Below are 19,459 nucleotides of genomic sequence, written 5' to 3'. Positions count from 1 at the left end.
TCAGATTCTAATAATCTTATAATAGCAAATCACCACTGGTTCAGGCCTGGGCCTGGAAATCGACTTGACCATTACAATATTATAGATGTAAATTTTGAAAATCTTTTTAAAAATGAAGAGTACAGTCACTACTATGATTAATGATCTAAATTTACTTGCCTCATAACATGTGAACACTACAAAAATGAACTGGATTCATATCTTTGAACTACCAAAATTGAAAAACCAAAGGCTTCAATATGTTGGAAAAACTCTATAAATACTAGGCTTCTGTATTATAAAGTTCATATCACATAGTAACTCTTAGTAATTAATACTAGTTATATCATCATTATTCTTGAGAATGAGTACTGGACATATTAAGGTTCGCAAAAGTGTTCGTCTCGCAAAGATAGAAAATCAAAATAATCGACAAGTGACTTTCTCAAAACGCCGAAATGGTGTCTTCAAGAAAGCAAACGAGCTTGTTGTTATGACTGGTGCTGAAATTGGCATCATCGTGTGTCCACAAGGTAATTACAAGCCTAATTACATTTTTTTGGTCATCTATATATACATGATATACCATCAACAAATATTACTTTTTAAGCATAAATGTACATGCATCATCATAACTAAACATGCAAATCCAAGATCTTGAACATGATAATTAATTTCACATAAAATTAAAGCATCATAAAAAAAATACTTGGTGTGGGAGGCGTTATAACAGTAGATAAATTGATTTCTCTCCTCTTGCCCTATTTTATATTACCGATTTCTCTCCTTTTGCTCTATAGGTAGCAAGCCTTACTCTTTTGGTCATCCAAATATAAATGAAACCATCAACAAATATGTTGGCGAAGAAAGGCCTCCATCACCATCATCACCAGGCATTGATGACAAGTATGTCCAGATGTTCCGAAAAGCCAATTCTAGTGAACTTAACACACAACTCAATTCTCTGCAAGACCAACTGGATTTTGCATTACACTTGAAAAGAAAACTCAAGCAAATGAATAAGAAAGTGGAGGGCCAACAAGAGTGGTTCAAGGGTCCTATAGAGAAGATGAACTACATCGAGGCTTCAATGTTGAAGGAGGGATTGGAAGATCTGCTCTTGAAGGTGAAGAACTATGGTACTGAGCATGGTTATGGTTACGAAAATGGAAAGTGGAAGGCTGAATAAAAGCTACTACTAGTTTTGTTTTTAATAATCGTTCATGTTATTTATTTTTAAAGGTTAGCCTTGGCGCAACCATAAAAGTTGTCATCGTGTGACTAGGATGTCACAGGTACAACCCATAAATAACATTTTGCAGAAATGCAAAGTAAGGCAATCTACAATACACCAACATGGTCATGGATTCTCTCTTTCCCGGCTATATCCTGCACATAGCAGGAGTTTAGTGCAGGGGCTGTTCTAGTTAATCATTATTTTTGGATTGGGGTATTATGTGGTGTTTTGGTGATATCTACTATGTATGCGTAATAAAAAACATGACTATGATGGAATATAAGTAGAGTTATAAAAATTATATCTCAAATTCAAAAAATTCAATAAATAAAAATAAAAATAATATAATGCTATTGTTTAAAAATCTAAAACTACATAACATATCACGAATACTTATTATATTACAAATAGCCAGAATATAGTCATCATAATAATATCTAAGCTAGAGAGATACCAAAAAAAATAAATCTAAAATCAAAAAGTAACTTGAAAAGAATAAATTAAAGAATACAAAAAAAAAAACTTTAAGGAAATTAAGCATAAAGAAGGAAAATACAAACGTGGAAGGAAAGTAAAAACTAGAGGCCAAACCTTTTTGTGCTTTGCATTTTGCAAACAAAGGTCTAAAGTGTATTTTTTTCTCAGTAAATGACAAAGAGAAAAGATTGTGAAATTAAAATAAATAATTAAAAAAATGTTGACTTTTGAATTTTTTAGTTTGAGAATTCAGTATGAATTATTTTTTGAATATTTAAATTTTAGAAAAGGATTTATTAAGAAATTTTGGCTCCAATTTGAAATATTTCTCGGGGCTTACGCCACAAATAAAGACCTAGAACAATGGGGCTTACGCCTAGGCAAACACCTAGAAGGTTGGTGCGTACACCCCACTAGACAGACAGCTACGGAGCTATAATCTTGCTTAGGCAGCTACTGCTATCAATTCTAAAGTGGAACCACAAACCTGAATTGGAACGAAATTGGAGCTTTTCTCCCATGAAATTTCTTAAGTATACATAGTGCAAAGAGTGTTGATCTCTCATCGTTCCACACATAGTTTTTCTTTGAAATATTACATTGTAGCACAAAAATCGTTAGGTTACAGTTTTCCGTTGCTGAGAGTGTTAGCCCTAAATCGCACACGCAAGTGTACACGGTCAATCAAGTAATAAAAAGTGAGTAGAGTATCGTACCCACGAGGACTGGTGATCAATTATCAACTAAATCAAGCAATTCTAATTTATCGAGTCAAGAACAATTTCATGGTGATTTTTGTTGATTAATTCTACTAACTAAAATTACGATTAAAAGAATAACTAATTAACTAGCACACTTAGCACGAAAAGTTTAATTCAATGAGAAATAATATTCCAGTGTTATCGTTATGTAACAATCTTGTCGAATTCTTCAATTATCTTGACTTATTAATTTATCTGGGTTATTAACCTGCAAAGACAATGAAACTCATGGAAATTCGACAACTTCTTCTCGCTTATTCAATTTATTCTAAACCCAATATTTCTATGAGATTAGTGTAACGACCCAACCGGTCGTTTTGAGAATTTACGCTCCTTTCAACTATTTGAAGTCTTGAATAACTTTTTACGAGGTATTATGACTTGTGTGAATTATCGGTTTTGAATTTAAGGTATTTCGGAGTTAGCTTGGAAGAACGAATTTCATGTTGGAAGCTTAAGTTGAAAAGGTTGACCGGATGTTGACTTATGTGTAAGGACCCTGGAGAAATTTTGCTAAAAAAATTAAGGTTTGGTGGTGCCGAGGTAAATCAATTAATACAAAAATTTAATCGGACGTTTTGGGTTGAACAATGCACCGAAGTGTAAAGGAAAATTTTATCGTAAAATGGTCATTTCTACGACCACTATGCGGTGGAAGAATGACTCTTCGGACCGAATAATGGTCGCAAAGTGGAACAGGAGGAGGGCAAGATTTGAGGAAAATTTGCGGCGCACTATGCGACCGCAGACTTATTTTGCGGTGCATTATGCGACCGTAGAACAAGTATGCAGACCGCATAATGACCGCAGAACAGGTCAGTAATGCCCACCTTTGGAGGCCAAATCATGCGGCCGGTATGCGGACCGCATACCTGTTATGCGATCGCATATGCGACCGCATAACTTCGTCGGAGCTTCCATTCTTTCTAATTTTGACCCGACCCAACTTCGATTTATAACCCTTGAAGCTCATTTTTGAATCAAAATCTAATATTTTAGAGAGAGGTGAGAGCATTTTAGTCATTTATCCATCAATTCTTGTTCAAGGTTTGAAGATTTCACAAGGATCTTACTATGGCTTCAAAGAGGTAAGAATTTCTTTTCCTAATTCTTTAATTTCGGGTTTGGAGTAAAGATGGTGATTAATAGTATGATTCTTGGGTGTAGAGTATTATGTATACATACCAATAAGGTTGTGGAAAGATTGTTAAGTTCAAATGGGTAAGGATTGGATTGAAAATGGTAGAAATCTTTGTAGACTTTAATTGAAGATTTGAGAGTCGAGTTGGTGTCTGATTTTGTTGAAATTTGTATAGTTGTACTCGTGATTGGATGGGTATTCATATTCTGTAACTTTTGTTGGGTTCCGATACCTGGGCCCCATATGCGATGTTTGAGTAAATTTTGGAATTTATTGGAAAATTAGTATCTCCTTATGGAATTAATTACAATAATTGATATTGACTTAATCGAATTAATTATGGCTAGATACGAGACTTTCAAAGACCAATTCTCGTGGCAAGGGCATAGCAGAATAAAGAATTACACGGGTTGAGGTAAGTAACAGTTATAAATCTGGTCTTGAGGGTATGAAACCCCAGATTTTGTGTCATGTAATTATTTTGGATCATGCTTAGGCTATGTGATAGTACTGTTGGGACCCACAGAGGTCACATACTTGTTTAATTATTTGCTAATTGCTATCTTGTGCTCAATCATGATTTTACTAGCGTATCATACCTCAGTCTTTCTTGATATTTGTTGATATACTATGTTATTCTTGTTTGGACTGATCTTTGTGATTTCTAAGAGCCAAAGAGACTAGAGAGGCAAAGGACTGAGTAAGGCTGAGGGCCAATCAGTGAGGTAAGGATATTATGGCACGTGAGTTGTCCGTGCAGGATATTATAGCACGTGAGTTATCCGTGCAGGATATTATAGCACATACGTTGTCCTTGCAGCACGTGAGTTGTCCGTGCAGATTATGACGCTTGGGCTGTTGGAGGCCCTCCGGAGTCTGTACACACCCCTAGTGAGCGTGGGTACCCATTGAGTGTGAGTGCTGAGGGCTGAGAGCTGAGTGGTTGAGCTGTTGTGATGAGCTGAGTGACTGTTACCTGAGAGGCTGTACTTGCATTGCATTTGTTGTTGCACTTGGTTGCTATCCGTCATTGTTGTGAAATCTCTAAAAGAATTTATATCCGATTACTTGAAATTGAACTATATAAAATTTATTTGACTTAAACTGCCGGATTCGAAAGCATGTCTATTCTTTGCTGGAATTACTGAAAGTGAACTATAACTGTGTAGCTCGTCATTATCTTCAGTTCCTAATGTATTATTGTTACTTGCTGAGTTGGTTGTACTCATACTACACCCTGCACTTCGTGTGCAGATCCAAGTGTTCCCGGACATAGCAGGTGTTGATCATTTCGCGCAGTTGATTTTCAGGAGATTTTGAGGTAGCTGCCGTATTCTGCAAACCTTATCTCTCCTTCTCTATATCCTTGTATACTGTATTTGGTCTCAAACAATTATAGACCATATTTTCCCAGACTTGTACTCATATTAAATGCTCATGTACTCAGTGACACCAGGTTTTGGGAGTGTTGTATCAGAAATTTCTAGATTTTTGGTATTGTATTAAATGTTACATTTTTTTAAAGGAAATCGTGGGCTATTGATATTGTCGGTTTGCCTAGTACTGAGATAGGCGCCATCACGATAGGTTAGGATTTTTGGGTCATGACAAGTTGGTATCAAAGCCTAGGTTACATAGGTCTCACGTGTCATGAGCAGGTTTAGTAGAGTCTTGCGGATCGGTACGTAGACGTCTGTACTTATCTTCGAGAGGCTGCAGACCCCTTAGGAAAATTTCCCTTCTTGTATTCTATCGTGTGGAATTGATTCAGCTTGAAACATAACCTTTTGAATTCCTTCCACGCATTCATATGTGCACATGAGCGCTCGATATTAGCTGTGCATCGCCGGCTTGTGATTCTATGAACGAGGTTCAAGATGTGTATTTTGTGTTTTGGTGATGGGCTAGTCTGGGGGACTTGAGGCCAGGTTTAGACAGCAGCTTAGGCTCGGTTGCTTCAGTTGTAACCTGTACATTGGACTCATATGTCCGGTAATGTCCCTACGAGTGGAAATTGTGGCTCGATGAGTGGTGGAATGGCTTTGTGAGGAGTATGATATAACTGCAGGATGTGTTAAGATGATTTGAATGTGACGAGATGTGTTTCCTTGAAATGTAAAGGAAGGCCATTGGGTGATTGATTTTCGTTTTGATGCGACGTACGGTCTCGAGTGTGAATGTTTTGAAGGATCTTTCACGTTGTTAGATTTTGGGACAAATTAAATTCTCATGTCTTGTCAATGAGTTTGGACTCAAGAAGAGTAAGTGATTTGTAGTAATTGTGGTTCCGAATGGGTATTTCTAACGTTGATGGCTCTAGAAAGATGATCTTCGAAGAGGCTTAGAGTCGGTAACATATTCTTTTGGTTTAGGTGCGACAGAGATGCATTTCGATTTGATGCAATAGTTGGGAAACAAAGTGTGAGGGAATACATGACCGGAAGTGTTTCGCAGTGGTTGAAGTACTAGCAGGTCGAGTATGAGAAGTAAGGGTTGAGAAGTTTCTTAATGGAGACGGTTTAGCCGAAGTAAGAGTGGCAAATTAGCTTATGGATTCTGTAGTAGGGTAGTCGCGTGCCTCGAGAAAGTGTAGGATGGTTTGGAATCGTGATAGAATGTGATTTGGCCTTTAAACATTATTTGGAGTGATGGTTACTGTACGGAGAAAGATTGAATATGGCAGAAAGGAGTTTTTCTGAAATGAAGAGGGATGTGAAGATCTTATTATTGTTTTAGGCGCAATATGACTTGAGTTCAGAAGGTATTATTGGACTTTCAGTTGATGTCAATAGGAAAAGTGCAGACTTATACAAATGGTGGAAGAGCATGAGCTCAGGAGAATTTACTTATTATGTGGTCGTTACACCCAGTGCGGCGTCGTTGGAAGATGTCGGTAAGGAATTCCATATGTGGGTTATCTTTTGTGAGCAGTTAGCGGTGGCATGATGTTGATGAAGCTTTTGCGAGGAATATTACTTTCTACCCGGTAAAAGGTCGGGTGTGTGACTGTGGCTGGTGATTTGGAATGTTCATGAAAAGCTTAACAAAAGTCTTCGAGAAGTCTGGCGGGTTAACAGTGCGAGATCATGGTAATTGAGAAGAGAAATCCTTGCGGGCTCTAATTTTATATAATTGCAGCTTAAAGCTAAGTGGGGGAGCCTGCTATTGACAATTTAATTTCATGGTTATGTGTTAAACTTTAGTTTTGGTAAGAGGCATACTTGTGGTTTTGTTATGACATACAGAGGTGGAGATCGAGGATGATTCGGGTAAGTAAATTCCTGGATACGGGTTATATTGTACTTTATGAAAATATGAAAATCATGGAATGATTAAGTTTTTATTTTGAAGGATGTAGTGCACACGAAGTATGAATTTTATTGGTCGTGTTAAGGCAGGGTTACTTATTTGAGTGTTGATTGTGCTAAAGAAGCACATGTCTTTTGGCCCGTTTGGGGCGAAGTAAATTAGATTTGAGCAGAGTGGATGACTTTCGAGAGTGTTATAATGGATTCAAAATATATATGTAGAAATGGAAATTTTTTTGAATTTGTATATCACTAGAGTCAGTTACTTACATTGGATGTTATGGGGATATTTAGTAATTCTGTTTGATAATAGATTCTACATTTCAGTATAAGAAAGGAAAGAGGGACAATTTTAAATTCGCATAAGGTATTTTCAGAGTGACTGTTACGGTTGGGGTAATTATGGAGGTGCTTAAGAAGAATACAGTGACTTATGGGCCTGAAGACAATGTGTTTTTATGTCAGGATGTCTTGTAGTGAGCTTTGGGTAAGGATAGAAGTGTTCTAACGAGGAGAAATATCAACTTGAGGGTAATTCAAAAGAAATTCAGAGAAAATAGGACAAATGGGTAACATGATGGATCAGTATGGTAATGGAATGCTCGGTTCTTTTGGTTTTTAAGACGAGGTGGGGCTTTACGAGTGTTTTGTGATAATACTCTCGGATTTGGCAACCTGTGTGGCTTGGTGGAGTTAGACGAATTCAGTTTTGATAGCTTGGTTATGTGGAAATGGATTTCAAAGTGTTCATGATGGTTTCTACCATGGATTGAACCGAATATTTTCTACTGGTGTGGGAAAGGTGTTGTGTATTGTGATTTCCTCCTAGAAGGAAGCAAGAGAAAGGTTTCTAACAAACTGGGTATGTAATTGTTGGTGACCTAGAGTTGATAATGAGATTCTTGTGCTATTCACATGATGGCAAGATAGATGTTATGTGTTGTGTGGAAGTTAGATTTACATGTACAAGGTAGCAGTTCAGTCTTGAAGAGAAGGTAACGAATGTTGGACAACCTGGGCGGTTCCAAATAACTAGATGAATACTATTACTACTTGGTGTTGTATGAGAAGTGTGCGGATTTCAGAAGGTGCATTGTATTTTGACTTATGGATGTATAATTAGTATTGCGGTACTCACATGGTTGATAGACTACGGATATTCAAATTATTCCTATGTGGCACGGAAGAATTATGAAAGTATTCCTTATGGGAAGATTGTGAATGGAAAATGTGTTAGTCATTCTAGTGCTGGAGTTGGGATCAGTCACGGTGATTCATGTGTATGATGAATTTAGAGACTAGGGGTTCTCAAAAGTATATTGTTTCGGGTTGCGGCCTGTTTGAGGCGAGTATTTTATTTTTACTCAGTGGAGGCACTAGTTGCGTTAATTATTTGTGATAGCTACGCGCTATAAATGTGCATATATGTGAGGTTTGAGCCAATGTGCGGGCAAGTGGGCAAGTATTAATACTCGAAGGAATGCTTAGGCTATGATATGCCTAGAGTTGACTGTTAAGCGAAAAGTTATAATGTTTCTCGTGTTCGTACCTTTGTTGAGAACTATCGAGGCTACATTTGAGGTTACAAAGAGGCTAATTCCCCTGAATAAATGGGGTAGTTACTATTTCTGCGTTAAATTACCGATTTGAAGTGTGATAGCAGAGTTTGCACATGCTTACACTACGACGTGAATTTATACTAGTCCAGGAACATGAAAATCTTATTTCATCATCACATACAAGTGTACTTGTTAAATTGCTTATGTATGATATGCTGGGAATGGAGGTTTGTGACCATGCCGAGCGATTCATATTAATGGCACGTGAGTTGTCCGTTCTGTGCGTGAGAATTCTATTTCTATAACAATTTATCTGATTCATTGTCCGTTCTGTGTGTGAGAATTCTATTTCTATAACAATTTATCTGATTCATTAATTACCTTCTTCTATAATTGTGCACATTTTCCTACGGTTATCCTCTTCATGCAATTTGAGGAGTTGGTTGTAACATTTTGGCTGTGGTGGTGCTTGTTGAATTTGCATTACGGTTCTCTTCTTTGAGACAGCTCCCATATTTGGGTACACGGATTGCATAGTTGTGCCTTGAGATATATTGATGCGGCGTGTATGTGGGATAGTTGTGTTTAATAAAGTAAAGTCGTTGGACCTAAAATGGGTACTATCATGCTTGATTATGGTATATTAGGGAGGATAATATTGAAAGTTGGCTTAGGAAAGGATTTTGGTTCTGGTTGGGGCGAGAGAGCTCCATGAATAGTTGATCTTATGAGTGATTATGAGTTTTTTATTATTTCTTTCATCATTGGCAGTGTACGAAGGTTTTAGAACGAGGTTTTGTTTGATATGGGGTTTAATACTATTACCGGGTTACTTTGGAGTAGTTAATGTGATAGAAATTGGTGCTGCGAGCATGCGAGTTGTGTAGTATGTCAAGTGATTACATCTGGAGTTATGGTTATGGCTGAATACAACTTGTTCAGACTCATACAACGTGTTGATGTGAGATTCAGGTCTTGAAAAGAAATTCTGAATGATGGAAATTGAATTCCAAGGTTTATGGGCTAAGGTCGAAGCAATGATTTTTAATTGTGTAGTATTGTTAGGCCTATACAATTTACACGGGGTAGGCTGGCGTGGGATCACCCCGGGTACATGCGTGGTAAGATGGAATAGTGATTTAAAGGCTTAGGAATAACTCTTGGCACATTCGAGGACGAATGTATGTTTAATTGGGGGAGATTGTAACGACCCGACCAGTCATTTTGAGCATTTACGCTCCTTTCAACTATTTGAAGTATTGAATAACTTTCTATGAGGTATTATGACTTGTGTGAATTGTCGGTTTTGGTTTTAAGGTATTTCAGAGTTCGTTTGGAAGAATAAATTTCATGTTGGAAACTTAAGTTGAAAAGGTTGACCGGATGTTGACTTATGTGTAACGACCCTGGAGAAATTTTGCTAAGGAAATTAAGGTTTGGTGGTGCCGAGGTAAATCAATTAGTACAAAGATTTTATCGGACTTTTTGGGTTGAACAATGCACCGAAGTGTAAAGAAAATTTTAATCAGAAAATGGTCATTTCTACGACCACTATGCGGTCGCAGAATCACTCAACGGACCGCATACTGGTCGCAAAGTGGAACAGGAGGAAGGCAAGATTTGAGGAAAATCTGTGGTGCGCTATGCGACCGTAGACCTGTTTTGCGGTGCATTATACGACCGCAGAAAAAGTATGCGGACTGCATAATGACCGCAGAACAAGTCAGTAACTCCCAGCTTTGGAGGCCAAATTATGCGGCCGGTATGCGGACCTTATACCTATTATACGATCACATATGCGACCGCATAACTGCGTCGAAGCTTCCATTCTTTCTAATTTTTTACCCGACCCAACTTCGATTTATAGCCCTTGAAGCTCATTTTTGAGTCAAAATCTGATATTTGAGAGAGAGGTGAGAGCATTTTAGAGAGCGAAAGTGAAGACTTAGTAATTTATCCATCAATTCTTGTTCAAGGTTTGAAGATTTCACAAGGATTTTGCTAGGGCTTCAAAGACGTAAGAATTTCTTTCCCTAATTCTTTACTTTCGGGTTTGGAGTAAAGATGGGTGATTAATAGTATGATTCTTGGGTGTAGAGTATTATGTATACATACCAATAAGGTTGTGGAAAGATTGTTAAGTTCAAATGGGTAAGGATTGGGTTGAAAATGGTAGAAATCTTCATAGATTTTAATTGAAGATTTGAGGGTCGAGTTGGTGTCAGATTTTGGTGAAATTTGTATGGTTGAATTCGTGGTTGGATGGGCATTCATATTCTGTAATTTTTGTCGGATTCCAATACATGGGCCCCACGATCGATTTTTTAGTAAATTTTTGATTTTATTGAAACATTAGTATCTCCTTATGGAATTAATTACAATAATTGGTATTGACTGAATCGAATTAATTGTGGCTAAATACGAGGCTTTCAGAGACCAATTCTCGTGGCAAGGGCATAGCAGAATAAAGAATTACACGGGTTGAAGTAAGTAAGAGTTATAAATCTGGTCCTGAGGGTATGAAACCCCGAATTTTGTGTCATATGATTATTTTGGAGATGAAGCACATTCTAGGTGACGGGCATGTGGGCGTGCACCGAAAGGATTGTGACTTGGTCCGTCCCGTGAAACTGTAAAGTTGAATAACCTGTTGTTAGTTGTAATCTCTCTTTGTGTAGAAGAAATTTGACTATAAATCATGTTAAAAATCATGCTTAGGCTATGTGATAGTACTGTTGGGACCCACAGAGGTCACATACTTCTTTAATTATTTGCTAATTGCTATCTTGTGCCCAGTCATGATTTTACTAGCATGTCATACCTCAGTCTTTCTTGATATTTGTTGATGCACTATGTTATCTTTGTTTGGGCTGATCTTTGTGATTTCTGAGAGCCCGAGAGACTAGAGAGGTGAAGGACTGAGTAAGGCTGAGGGCCTGTTAGTGAGGAAAGGATATTATGGCACGTGAGTTATCCGTGCAGGATATTATAGAACGTGAGTTGTCCGTGCAGGATATTATAGCACGTGCATTGTCCGTGCAGCACTTGAGTTGTCCATGCAAATTATGGCACTTGGGCTGTAGGAGCCCCTCCGTAGTCTGTACACACCCCCAGTGAGCGCGGGTACCTATTGAGTGTGAGTGCTGAGGGTTGAGAGCCGAGTGGTTGAGCTGTTGTGATGAGCTGAGTGACTGTTGCCTGAGAGGTTGTACTTGCTTTGCATCTGTTGTTGCACTTGGTTGCTATCTGGCATTGTTGTAAAATCTCTAAAAGAATTTATATCTGGATTACTTGAAATTAAACTGTATAAAATTTATTTGACTTAAACTATCGAATTCAAAAACATGTCTATTCTTTGCTGGAATTACTGAAAGTGAACTATAACTGTGTAGCTCGTCATTATCTTCAGTTCCTTATTTATTGCTATCACTTGCTGAGTTAGTTATACTCATACTACACCCTGCACTTCGTGTGCAGATCCAGGTGTTCCCGGACATAGCGGGTGTTGATCATTTCGCGCAGTTGATTTTCAGGAGATTTTGAGGTAGCTGCCGTGTTTCGCAGACCTTGTCTCTCCTTCTCTATATCCTTGTATACTGTATTTGGTCTTAAATTATTATATAACGTATTTTCCCAGACTTGTACTCATATTAGATGCTCATTTACTCAGTGACACAAGGTTTTTGGAGTGTTGTATTAAACGTTACATTTGTTTTAAAGGAAATCGTGGGTTATTGATATTGTCAGCTTGCCTAGTACTGAGATAGGCGCCATCACGACAGGTTACGATTTTTGGGTCGGGACAAATTGGTTTCAAAGACTAGGTTACATAGGTCTCACGAGCCATGAGCAGGTTTAGTAGAGTCTTGCGGATCGGTACAGAGATGCCTATACTTATCTTCGAGAGGCTGCAGACCCCTTAGGAAAATTTTCCTTCTTGTATTCTATCGTGCGGAATTGATTCAGCTTGAAACATACCTCTTTGAATTCCTTCCACGCATCCCTATGCGCACATTAGCGCTCGATATAAACTGTGCATCGCCGGTTGTGATTCTATGAACGAGGTTCAAGATGTGTATTTTTTGTTTTGGTGATGGGCCAGTCTGGGGGACTTGAGGCCAGGTTTAAACCGCAGCTTAGGCTCGGTAGCTTCAGTTGTAACCTGTACATTGGACTCATATGTCCGGTAATGTCCCTACGAGTGGAAATTGTGGCTCTTTGAGTGGTGGAATGGCTTTGTGAGGAGTATGATGTAACTGTGTGATGTGTTAAGATGATTTGAATGTGACGAGAAGTGTTTCCTTGAAATGTAAAGGAAGGCCATTGGTTGTTTTTTTTTTTTTGATGCGACGTATGGTCTCGATTGTGAATGTTTTGAAGGTTCTTTCGCGTTGTTAGTTTTTGGGACAAATTAAATTCTCATGTCTTGTCAATGAGTTTGGACTCAAGAAGAGTAAGTGATTGTGTAGTAATTGTGGTTGCGAATGGGTATTTCTAATGTTGATGGCTCTAGAGAGATGATCTTCGAAGAGGCTTAGAGTCGGTAACATTTTTTTTTGGTTCAGGTGCGACAGAGATGCATTTTGATTTGATGCAACAGTTGGGCAACAAAGTGTAAGGGAAGACATGACGGGAAGTGTTTTGCAATGGTTTAAGTACTAGCAGGTCGAGTATGAGAAGTAAGGGTTGAGAAGTTTCTTAATGGAGATGGTTTAACCGAAGTAAGAGTGGCAAATTAGCTTATGGATTCTGTGGTAGGGTAGTCGCGTGCCTCGAGAAAGTGTAGGACGGTTTGGAATCGTGATAGAATATGATTTGGCCTACAAACTTTATTTGTAGTGATGGTTACTGTACGGAGAAAGATTGAATATGGCAGAAAGGAGTTTGTTTGAAATGAAGAGGGATGTGAAGATCTGATTATCATTTCTGGCGCAATATGACTTGAGTTCAGAAGGTATTATTGGACTTTCAGTTAATGTCAATAGGGAAAGTGCAGACTTATACAAATGATGGACGAGCATGAGCTTTGGAGAATTTACTTATTACGAGGTCGTTGCACCCAGTGTGGCGTCGTTGGAAGATGTCGGTAAGGAATTCCATAGGTGGGTATCTCTTGTGAGCAATTAGCGGTGGCATGATGTTGATGGAGCTTTTGCGAGTAACATTACTTGCTACCCGGTAAGAGGTCGGGTGTGTGACTGTGGCTGGTGATTCGGAATGTTAATGAAATGCTTAACAAAAGACTTCGAGAAGTCTGGAGGGTTAATGGTGCGAGATCTTGGTAATTGAGAAGAGAAATCCTTGCGGGCTCTAATTTTATATAATTGCAACTTAAAGCTAAGTGGGGGAGCCTGCTATTGATAATTTGATTTCATGGCTATGTGTTAAAATTTAGTTTTGGTAAGAGGCATACTTGTGGTTTAGTTATGACTTACAAAGGTGGAGATCGAGGATGATTCGGGTAAGTAAATTCATGGATACGGGTTATATTGCACTTTATGAAAATATGAAAATCATGGAATGACTAAGTTGTTATTTTGAAGGATATAGTGCACACGAAGTATGAATTTGATAGGTCGTGTTAAGGCAGGCTTACTTATTTGAGTGTTGATTGTGCTAAAGAAGCACATGTCTTTTGGCCCGTTTGGGGTGAAGTAAATTAGATTTGAGCATAGTGGATGACTCTCGAGAGGGTTCTAATGGATTCAAAATATATATGTGGAAATGGAAATTTTTTTGAATTTGTATATCACTAGAATCAGTTACTTACATTGGATGGTATGTGGATATTTAGTAATTCTGTTTGATAATGGATTCTACATTTCAGTATAAGAAAGGAAAAAGGGACAATTTTAAATTTGCATAAAGAATTTTCAGAGTGAGTGTTACGGCTGGGGTAATTATGGAGGTGCTTAAGAAGAATACAGTGACTTATGGGCCTTAAGGGAATGTGGTTCTATGTCAGGATGTCTTGTATTGAGCTTTAGGTAAGGATAGAAGTGTTCTAACAAGGAGAAATGTCAACTTGAGGGTAATTCAGAAGAAATTCAGAGAAAATAGGACAAATGGATAACATGATGGATCAGTATGGTAATGGTATGCTCGGTTCTTTTGGTTCTTAAGAGGAGGTGGGGCTTTACGAGTGTTTTGTGGCAATTCTTTTGGATTTGGCAACCTGTGTGGCTTGGTGGAGTTAGATGAATTCAGTTCTAATAGCTTGGTTATGTGCAAATGGATTTCAAAGTGTTCATGATGGTTTCTACCATGGGTTGAACCGAATATTTTATACTGGTGTGGGAAAGATGTTGTGTATTGTAATTTCCTCCTAGAAGGAAGCAAGAGGAAGGTTTCTAACAAACAGGGTATGTAATTGCTGGTGACCCAGAGTTGATAATGAGATTCTTGTGTTTTTCACATGATGGCAATATAGATGTTATGTGTTGTGCGGAAGTTAGATTTACATGTACAAGGTGGCAGTCCATTCTTTAAGAGAAGGTAACCAATGTTGGACAACCTGGGCGGTTCAAATAATTAGATGAATACTATTACTACTTGGTGTTGTGTGAGAATTGTGCGGATTTTAGAAGGCACATTGTATTTTGACTTATGGATGTATAATTAGTATTGCGGTACTCACATGGTTGATAGACCGCGGATATTCAAATTATTCCTATGTGGCACGGAAGAATTATAAAAGTATTCCTTATGGGAAGATTTAGCCAATGTGCGGGCATCGGGGCAAGTATTGATACTCGAAGGAATGCTTAGGCTATGATATGCCTAGAGTTGACTGTTAAGCGCAAAGTTATAGTGTTTCTCGTGTTCGTACTTTTGTTGAGAACTATCTGGGCTACATTTGAGGTTACAAAGAGGCTAATTCCCCTGAATAAATGGGGTAGTTACTATTTCTGCGTTAAATTACCGATTTGAAGTGTGATAGTAGACTTTGCACATGCTTACACTATGACGTGTATTTATACCAGTCCAGGAACATGAGAATCTTATTTCATTATTACATACAAGTGTACTTGTTTAATTGCTCATGTATGATATGCTGGGACTGGAGGCCTGTGACCATGCCGGGCGATTCATATCAATGGCACGTGAGTTGTCTGTGCCGTGTGTGAGAATTCTATTTCTATAACAATTTATCTGATTCATTAATTACCTTCTTCTATAATTGTGCACATGTGCCTACGGTTTTCCTCTTCACGAAATTTGAGGAGTTAGTTGTAATATTGTGGTTGTGGTGGTGCTTGTTGAACTTGCAATACGGTTCTCTTCTTTGAAACAACTCCCATATTTGGGTACACGGATTGCACAGTTGTGGCTTGAGTTATATTGATGTGGCGTGTCTGTGGGATAGTTGTGTTTAATAAAGTAAAGTCGTTGGACCTAGAATGGGTACTATCAGGCTTGATTATGGTATATTCGAGAGGATAATATTGAAAGTCGGCTTAGGAGAGGATTGTGGTTCTTGTTGGGGCAAGAGAGCTCAATGAATAGTTGATCTGATGAGTGATTATGAGTTTTTGATTATTTCTTTCATCATTGGCAATGTACGAAGGTTTTAGAACGAGGTTTTTTTTGATATGGGGTTTAATACTATTACCGGGTTACTTTGGAGTAGTTAATGTGATAGAAAATGGTGCTGAGAGCAGGCGAGTTGTGTAGTATGTCAAGTGATTACATCTGGAGTTATGGTTATGGCTGAATACAACTTGTTCAGACTCATACAACGTCTTGATGTGTGATTCAGGTCTTGGAAAGAAATTCTGAATGTTAGAAATTGAATTCCAAGGTTTATGGGCTAAGGTCAAAGCAATAATTTTTTATTGTGTTATATTGTCAGGCCTATACAATTTACACGGAATAGGGTGCCATGGGATCACCCTGGGTACGTGCGTGGTATGATGGAATAGTGATTTAAAGGTTTAGGAATAACTCTTGGCACGTTCGAGGACGAACTTATGTTTAAGTGGGGGAGATTGTAATGACCCGACCGGTCGTTTTGAGCATTTACGCTCCTTTCAACTATTTGAAGTCTTGAATAACTTTCTACGAGGTATTATGACATGTGTGAATTGTTGGTTTTGGTTTTAAGGTATTTCAGAGTTAGCTTAGTAGAATGAATTTCATGTTGGAAGCTTAAGTTGAAAAGGTTGACCGGATGTTGACTTATGTGTAACGACCCTGGAGAAATTTTGCTAAGGAAATTAAGGTTTGGTGGTGCCGAGGTAAATCAATTAGTACAAAGATTTTATCGGACTTTTTGGGTTGAAAAATGCACCGAAGTGTAAAGGTAATTTTTATCGGAAAATGGTCATTTCTACGACCACTATGCGGTCGCAGAATCATTCCGCGGACCGCATAATGGTCGCAAAGTGGAACAGGAGGAGGGCAAGATTTGAGGAAAATCTGCGGCGCACTATGCGATCGTAGACCTATTTTGCAATGCATTATGTGACCGCAGAACAGGTATGCGGACTGCATAATGACCGCAGAACAGGTCAGTAACGCCCAGCTTTGGAGGCCAAATTATGCGGCCGGTATGCGGACAACATACCTGTTATGCGACCACATAACTGCGTCAGAGCTTCCATTCTTTCTAATTTTTGACCCGACCCAACTTCGATTTATAGCCCTTAAAGATCATTTTTGAGTAAAAATCTGATATTTTAGAGAGAGGTGAGAGAATTTTAGTCATTTATCCATCAATTCTTGTTCAAGGTTTGAAGATTTCACAAAGATCTAACTAGGGCTTCAAAGAGGTAATAATTTCTTTCCCTAATTCTTTAATTTCGGGTTTGGAGTAAAGATGGGTGATTAATAGTATGATTCTTGGGTGTAGAGTATTATGTATACATACCAATGAGGTCGTGGAAAGATTGTTAAGTTCAAATGGGTAAGGATTGGGTTGAAAATAGTAGAAATCTTCATAGACTTTAATTGAAGATTTGAGGGTCGAGTTGGTGTCGGATTTTGGTGAAATTTGTATGGTTGCACTCGCAGTTGGATGTGCATTCATATTCTGTAACTTTTGTCGGGTTTTGATACATGGGCCTCACGGGCGATTTTTGAGTAAATTTTGGATTTTATTGGAAAATTAGTATCTCCTTATGGAATTAATTACAATAATTGGTATTGATCGATTCGAATTAATTTTGGCTAGATACGAGGGTTTCATAGACCAATTCTTGTGGCAAGGGCATAGCTGAATAAAGAATTACACGGGTTGAGGTAAGTAACAGTTATAAATCTGGTCCTGAGGGTATGAAACCCCGGATTATGTGTCATGTGATTATTTTGGAGGTGACGCACATTCTAGGTGACGGGCGTGTGGGCGTGCACGAACGGATTGTGACTTGGTCCGTCCCATGAAACTGTAAACATTTGACTGTAAATCATGTTAAAAATCATGCTTAGGCTATGTGATAGTATTGTTGGGACCCACAGAGGTCACATACTTCTTTAATTATTTGCTAATTGCTATCTTGTGCCCAGTCATGATTTTACTAGCATATCATACCTCAGTCTTTCTTGATATTTGTTGATGCACTATGTTATCTTTGTTTGGGCTGATCTTTGTGATTTCTGAGAGCCCGAGAGCCTAGAGAGGTGAAGGACTGAGTAAGGCCGAGGGCCTGTTAGTGAGGAAAGGATATTATGGCACGTGAGTTATCCGTGCAGGATATTATAGAACGTGAGTTGTCCGCGCAGGATATTATAGCACGTGCATTGTCCGTGCAACACTTGAGTTGTCCATGCAGATTATGGCATTTGGGATGTAGGAGCCCCTCCGTAGTCTGTACACACCCCCAGTGAGCGTGGGTACCCATTGAGTGTGAGTGCTGAGGGTTGAGAGCCGAGTGGTTAAGCTGTTGTGATGAGCTGAGTGACTGTTTCCTGAGAGGTTGTACTTGCTTTGCATCTGTTGTTGCACTTGGTTGCTATCTGGCATTGTTGTGAAATCTCTAAAAGAATTTATATCTGGATTACTTGAAATTGAACTGTATAAAATTTATTTGACTTAAACTATTGGATTCAAAAACATGTCTATTCTTTGCTGGAATTACTGAAAGTGAACTATAACTGTGTAGCTCGTCATTATCTTCAGTTCCTTATTTATTGCTATTACTTGCTGAGTTGGTTGTACTCATACTACACCCTTCACTTCGTGTGCAGATCCAGGTGTTCCCGGACATAGCGGGTGTTGATCATTTCGCGCAGTTGATTTTCAGGAGATTTTGAGGTAGCTGCCGTGTTCCGCAGACCTTGTCTCTCCTTCTCTTTATCCTTGTATACTGTATTTGGTCTTAAATTATTATATAACATATTTTCCCAGACTTGTACTCATATTTAGATGTTCATTTACTCAGTGACACAAGGTTTATGGGTGTGTTGTATCGAAAATTTCTAGATTTTTGGTATTGTATTAAATGTTACATTTTTTTAAAGGAAATCGTGGGTTATTGATATTCTAGTACTGAGATAGGCTCCATCACGACAGGTTAGGATTTTTTGTGTCGTGACAATTAGAGATAAAAAGAACGCATTAATAATCTCTTGCACAATTGGCTAAGCACGGCAAATAGGTATATTTCTATTCGTATTCGCAAATCAATTCCCCAATGACAAGGTTCAAGATCGCGCTCTATTCAATCCTATTGCAATCAAGAATTACCTCTTTCAAGTTCAACTCAAGATTCATATATAGTATTTTACTGTTAGCTAGGCAGTACAATAATTATGCTAAGGATATGAATAAACAACCCAATATGATAAATTAAATAATCAAATCAATATTCGAATATCAACATTTATGTAAAACCATAACCCTAGAATGAACAAGTTTAGCCACGCATAGTCATGGTAGCAATCTCAATTAATTCCCAAGAATACATAAATATCAATAATAGAAGGGAAAAAGAAGAATTCAAGATTAATTCCACGATTTCCGAACTCTGTTATGGTTCTCTCTGCTTCCAAGTGTGTTC

The 19,459-nt window shown here is 38.2% G+C and overlaps 1 protein-coding gene across 1 annotated transcript; it reads left to right on the top strand.

The window, feature by feature from the left end:
* The first annotated feature begins 302 nt into the window (after positions 1 to 302).
* Positions 303 to 1,488, top strand: LOC104105969 (agamous-like MADS-box protein AGL61). The gene is made up of 2 exons (XM_070199752.1): positions 303 to 512; positions 780 to 1,488. The coding sequence occupies exons 1-2, from the start codon at positions 344 to 346 to the stop codon at positions 1,166 to 1,168; spliced, it is 558 nt and encodes a 185-aa protein (XP_070055853.1). The 5' UTR covers positions 303 to 343; the 3' UTR covers positions 1,169 to 1,488.
* Positions 1,489 to 19,459: the final 17,971 nt, after the last annotated feature.

The sequence above is a fragment of the Nicotiana tomentosiformis genome, chromosome 1 (assembly GCF_000390325.3).
Source record: "Nicotiana tomentosiformis chromosome 1, ASM39032v3, whole genome shotgun sequence".
NCBI classification, from domain to species: Eukaryota; Viridiplantae; Streptophyta; class Magnoliopsida; order Solanales; family Solanaceae; genus Nicotiana; species Nicotiana tomentosiformis.
Note: the sequence above shows the minus strand (reverse complement) of the source record. Positions and strands in the feature narration are given on the sequence as shown.

What these genes read in the sequence shown, in the direction of transcription:
- LOC104105969 (XM_070199752.1), top strand. Translation starts at nt 344, where the DNA reads ATGAGTACTGGACATATTAAGGTTCGCAAAAGTGTTCGTCTCGCAAAG. An exon ending in CATCATCGTGTGTCCACAAG is followed by an intron (nt 513 to 779) that starts GTAATTACAAGC and finishes TTTGCTCTATAG; the next exon opens with GTAGCAAGCCTTACTCTTTT.